The sequence below is a fragment of the Poecilia reticulata genome, linkage group LG9, assembly GCF_000633615.1.
Source record: "Poecilia reticulata strain Guanapo linkage group LG9, Guppy_female_1.0+MT, whole genome shotgun sequence".
NCBI lineage: Eukaryota > Metazoa > Chordata > Actinopteri > Cyprinodontiformes > Poeciliidae > Poecilia > Poecilia reticulata.
This window is the reverse complement of record NC_024339.1, coordinates 23135048-23139545: the sequence shown is the minus strand read 5'-3', so window position 1 is coordinate 23139545 and position 4498 is coordinate 23135048. Positions and strand designations below refer to the sequence as shown.

At 38.0% G+C, this 4498-nt stretch overlaps 2 protein-coding genes across 7 annotated transcripts in view; one reads left to right on the top strand and one right to left on the bottom strand.

The window, feature by feature from the left end:
- The first annotated feature begins 128 nt into the window (after positions 1 to 128).
- srrd (SRR1 domain containing) lies at positions 129 to 2706 on the top strand. 4 transcript variants are annotated; one of them, XM_008418783.2, is made up of 7 exons: positions 129 to 389; positions 462 to 508; positions 644 to 684; positions 912 to 1105; positions 1198 to 1296; positions 1564 to 1715; positions 1800 to 2706. In XM_008418783.2, exons 1-7 carry the CDS (start codon positions 360 to 362, stop codon positions 2065 to 2067), a joined length of 831 nt encoding a protein of 276 aa, XP_008417005.1. In that variant the 5' UTR covers positions 129 to 359; the 3' UTR covers positions 2068 to 2706. The 4 variants fall into 4 exon arrangements, with proteins under 4 accessions (XP_008417005.1, XP_008417004.1, XP_017162268.1 ...); XM_008418782.2 differs by having other exon boundaries at positions 129 to 508; XM_017306779.1 differs by having other exon boundaries at positions 134 to 389; positions 462 to 575; positions 644 to 1105.
- Positions 2707 to 3040: 334 nt separating this feature from the next.
- The window catches only part of LOC103470371 (clustered mitochondria protein homolog), a 16955-nt gene continuing 15497 nt past the window's right edge, over positions 3041 to 4498 (bottom strand). For all 3 annotated transcript variants that reach the window (XM_008418778.1, XM_008418779.2, XM_017306775.1), the window contains one exon: positions 3041 to 3818. In XM_008418778.1, coding sequence (XP_008417000.1) covers positions 3293 to 3818 — 526 coding nt within the window. In that variant the 3' untranslated portion in view covers positions 3041 to 3292. The remainder of the gene's footprint in view (positions 3819 to 4498) is intronic.

Sequence of the window (4498 nt, the reverse complement as noted above, 5' to 3'; positions counted from 1 at the left end):
TTCTGTGTCTACATTTCAGAACATTCTATAAATAATTTATTTTACTTTGGTTTTTAATTTAGCTAATTATTTTTTATTTTAGTTAATTCACGTCTGTACACAATATTTTACACTACGTTATTTTGCTCCTCCTTTCATTTACTGACTAGCATTTTAAATTTGAAAAAAAAAAAAATGACGTGACCTCGGAAGAGGAACTTCTGTGTTGTTCTCAAAATAACCCCTCGTGCTAGCGGCTTCCCAGCATAGACAATATACGCTCTCCAGCAGACAACGATTGCAATAAAAAATATGCAAAATATCATAAAATATACCTTTTTATGACATTCCTGCATATATTTCTGCATAATAATATATAAATGTCGTCGGATTCTGTAGAAGAGTGGCAGGTAGTTCGACGGGGAAAAGGTGCATCAAGGAAATTTAGATCTCACCAACAAATCCCTTCTGTATGTCTTCAGGAGCAGCTGGATGTTGAGAAACTTGTCAGACGGATCAGAGACACAGTGTAAGAAATGAAGATCAGCTTCAACCCAATGAATATCCTCAGTATTTGAGACCAAACCTTTACAAAGGTTAGTTTTTAAATTCAGCAGATTACCTTCACACACTTTTAACTCTGCTTTTATTTGTTCTCCTTTAGGTCTGAGCTGAGAGCTGGAGAGTTTTGGCAACAATGGAAAAGTAAGTGTAGTTCACAGCTAAGTATTTACAGAGCCTTACAAAAGTATTTATACCCCTTGAGCCTTTTCACATATCACATTCAACCACAAACTTAATTTTGCTTTGGAGGATTTCATAAAGTGGACCAGCACAAACCAGGGCTTAGCTGGTATGAATACGTCTATCAGGGACTGAAGCTTTGCTCTTGAAGGATCTCGCTTGCAGCCTGATGAAAACCTTGTCTTTAGATCAGCTTCTAGTTTCAACATCCCCATCAAGACCTTCAGACAGTATAAAGACTGAAGGCCAGCAGGAGAAGGACACAGAGGCGACAGTACGCCAGCAGCTGGAGTGTGTGTGCTACGGCCTCGGCTCCTTTTCTTCGTGTGTCTCAGCCCGCTACCAGCTTGCCATGTTGCTGCTGCTACTGGATGCAGGACATGTGAGGGAATCAATTTCATCTGTGTTATACCTCACGTTTATTAAATGGCGTTTAATCTAAGATGGTGTGCTGTTGCTCCTTTCTTTGTGTAGATTCCCTTGAAGGATTGCGCTCTTTATGATCCTGCATTCACCGTGGCAGAAAAGGACATTTTAAGAGAGCTGGGTTTGACTGTGCTTACACAAAATGAGGTCAGTTGTTGCCTGCTTAGGCATTTTATTTTTCCAGACTTAGAATACACTGTTAGATGTATATCAAAGGTAGCTGCATTATATTTTACTACTTAGCTTAATCAAATCACAGATCCGGTCAGTTTTTCTATGTTTTCTATTTATTTTAGCCTGTAATTTATAATAATACTTTAATAGTAGTAAGTTAGACAAACATCGACATTTACAGCTATTGCACCTTATCATAACTTAATAAGAAACAACGTCTTATTTTGTTGTATTGTGAAGGAGGGGAAGCGTCTGGCCACTAAGCCCACCTTATTTTATCTGATGCACTGTGGAAAAGCCCTTTACAACAACCTGCTGTGGCAGAACTGGAACCCACACTGTTTGTCTCTGGTTACGATCATCGGAAACTGCTTCAGCGGCATCAGAGAGAGGTGTGTACCAGGAATTAATGAAATGAGACCATCCTGGAAATGATGGCTGAGAGAAGGTGACGTTCTTTCCTCTTTTGCCTGCAGGACCATCGAGAGGGAGTTGAAGCGGGATTACAGCTACATTAGCAGAGCTGTGGATTTGTGTGAAGAGAGACTTCTGCCTTGTCCTTCCCGTCTGGTAGACGTCTTCAGTGACACAGCAATTATCACTTTTCCTTCGGACCGACTAAACAAACTCCCCTCATCTACTTGGACTGACTCACCTGAACCACAATACCAACATTGCTCAGATTTAGAAATTATACTGAAACAAACACCCGTCTTAGACTCTCCTGAAACAGGTCTTAGCTAACAACGGATGTATTTTCAAGCCTAACATTGATACACCTTTTTTTAAAATAAATGCCCAATCTGACAGATCAGCATCATTGCATGTTTATTTTGAGGCTTTTCGGGAGAAGAAAAATTATATTTAGTTCAGGTTTGGTTTCATTTAGCAATAATTACTGTCATTAGGTTAGTTTATGCCTGTTATTTTAAGTGTTTTATTTCTGTTTATTGGGGGAACTACTTTCATATTTTTGAATATGTTTCTTTAGGTTAAACTGCAGTAGCTTGACTAAAAAGATTATTTCCGTTCTGTGAAGTTCTGACAACCAACATTTTCTGCAAAAGCTAACTTGACAGGAACCAGGTTCTAAATATCAGATATGAAAGATGCAGATTTTGACGAATATTAGCATCGGTACTATGTCTAGAACTAGTGTGTCTAATTAAACAAAAGGTGAAATTGCTAAATACCGAAGACCATTTTTCAGCCTTTTTCTAATTGTTGCAGAATACTTACCTCTTAACATGCTTACCAAGATCTGAGAGCATCTGAGAGTTGGCACCAAGGTTTTTACAGGTTCCTTGAGGACCGCACATACCCACCTGCGAGTGAATTTACTTGATTAACCTCCAATAAAAGTTGGTAGCCATCTTAAAGATTTTCCACTTGTTGCTAATCTTTTTGACTATAGAATGATGGATCTCATAATTTTTCCCAGATTCATGGGCAGCAGCAATTCATGTTGATGTCTTTCCTTGTTAACATCATGATCTGGCGTTTGATACGACTGCATTTATTGTTCATAATCACTTCACAGAGCTCCATTAAGGAAACATATAGTCCTTTAAAAATAGAAATCAGAATATACTTCTGAAATATGGTTTGAATATTTGCTGGAAAATAACTTTTTTCTCTCTCTCTCGCTTGGTGAACATGATTTTATCTTTTGTGCTCGAGCTAGTTTCAGGAAAAGCAGCAAAAAACAGATTATTAATAGAAGACAAAATTTGTTTATTACAGCAAAGTAAAAAGTTTATTTAGGGAACAAAAACAATTGCAGCCAAACAAGTTTCTCACAGCATCCGTGACAGTGGAACACGTCAAACATGAAAGAATACTCGTCTTTGTTAATAATACCTTCCTGTTGTTTTGAACAAGTTACATTTTAAATCCAAGGATAGTTTCATCTTACAGCAGTGCCTTTAGAAAGCTCGCCCCTACAAGCCTGTGTGTGTTTTCAGTGTTTTCACTCTTCAGCTGCCCCATTAGCAGCGACTCCATTTACTGCCTTGCCTCCTGTTCCATTGCTAGATTTTGAAACAATATCTGCCCAGCTTAGTTTACTACTCAGGGCAGATGGGCTGGAGATTGTTTCCACGTCTCCGTTTATTTCCCTATTTTTCCCCCCGGAAGCTGACTGCATCTCACCTTCACTCACTGTCTGGGCTTCACCATCTGCAACTTCTCCATTAGTATCCACATCAGCTTTCTCTTCACGTTTGCTTCGCTCAGCTGGCTCCACCTCTTGACCGTTAGCTAAGACACCTGCACCACTGTCGGTAGACATGTTCTCCTGTTGGCTCTCTGCATCTTTTATATCTGCTTCGGTTCCTTTGTCACCAGCTTCCTTCCCACTTTCTTTGTCCAAGCTTTTATCTTCTCTGCTAACAAGATGCGAGTTGACAGGCCAGATTGGGAGCTTGAATCCCAGTTCCTTTGCTGCTGCAGCCTTTCGTTCCAGGTGTTTCTGCTTATACTCCTGGAACCTGTCACTATGAAAACACAAAGAGATAAAAATTGGTATTGCTTTTATTTATAAACATAAATCCTCCTATAATGTTATTTTTTTAATGAATGAAAGCAGAGATTTTAGAATATCAAACTGAAAACAGGTTGTATATTGTTGATGCTTTGATGATTTTTAATACTGCTGGTTTCTGTGATATTTACAGTTAAGATGAATAGTCTACTTATATCTGTCAGAAATCTAAATACTTTAAGCCCAACATATTCAATTTTAAAAATGTGGTTTATCACAATAATTAATGATTTAATAATGGGAGTGATTCATTTTTCACCTCTAGTGACAGGTTGGTCAGGATAGGTTTATTCCCTCAATAAATATATTTTGACAAAAATTTGTCTTTGCCTGATATTAAAATTTGCTTGAAATTTTGAAGTATTTGTTGGTATTGTGACAGAAAATAAAAGTACAACAAATCGTTGAGAAGGAAAATAGCTGTTCATGCCAAAGTGTAACTAGGAAAATGTTATTTGTCTTGAGCTTTACTCTCCTTCACAAATAAAGAACTTGGACTAGGAAAACCTTTTTAATAAATCGAACTACAGATTTGTTGCGTGTCATCAAAATAATGTTTTTTTAACACACACACACACACACACACACACACACACACACACACACACACACACACACACACACACACACACA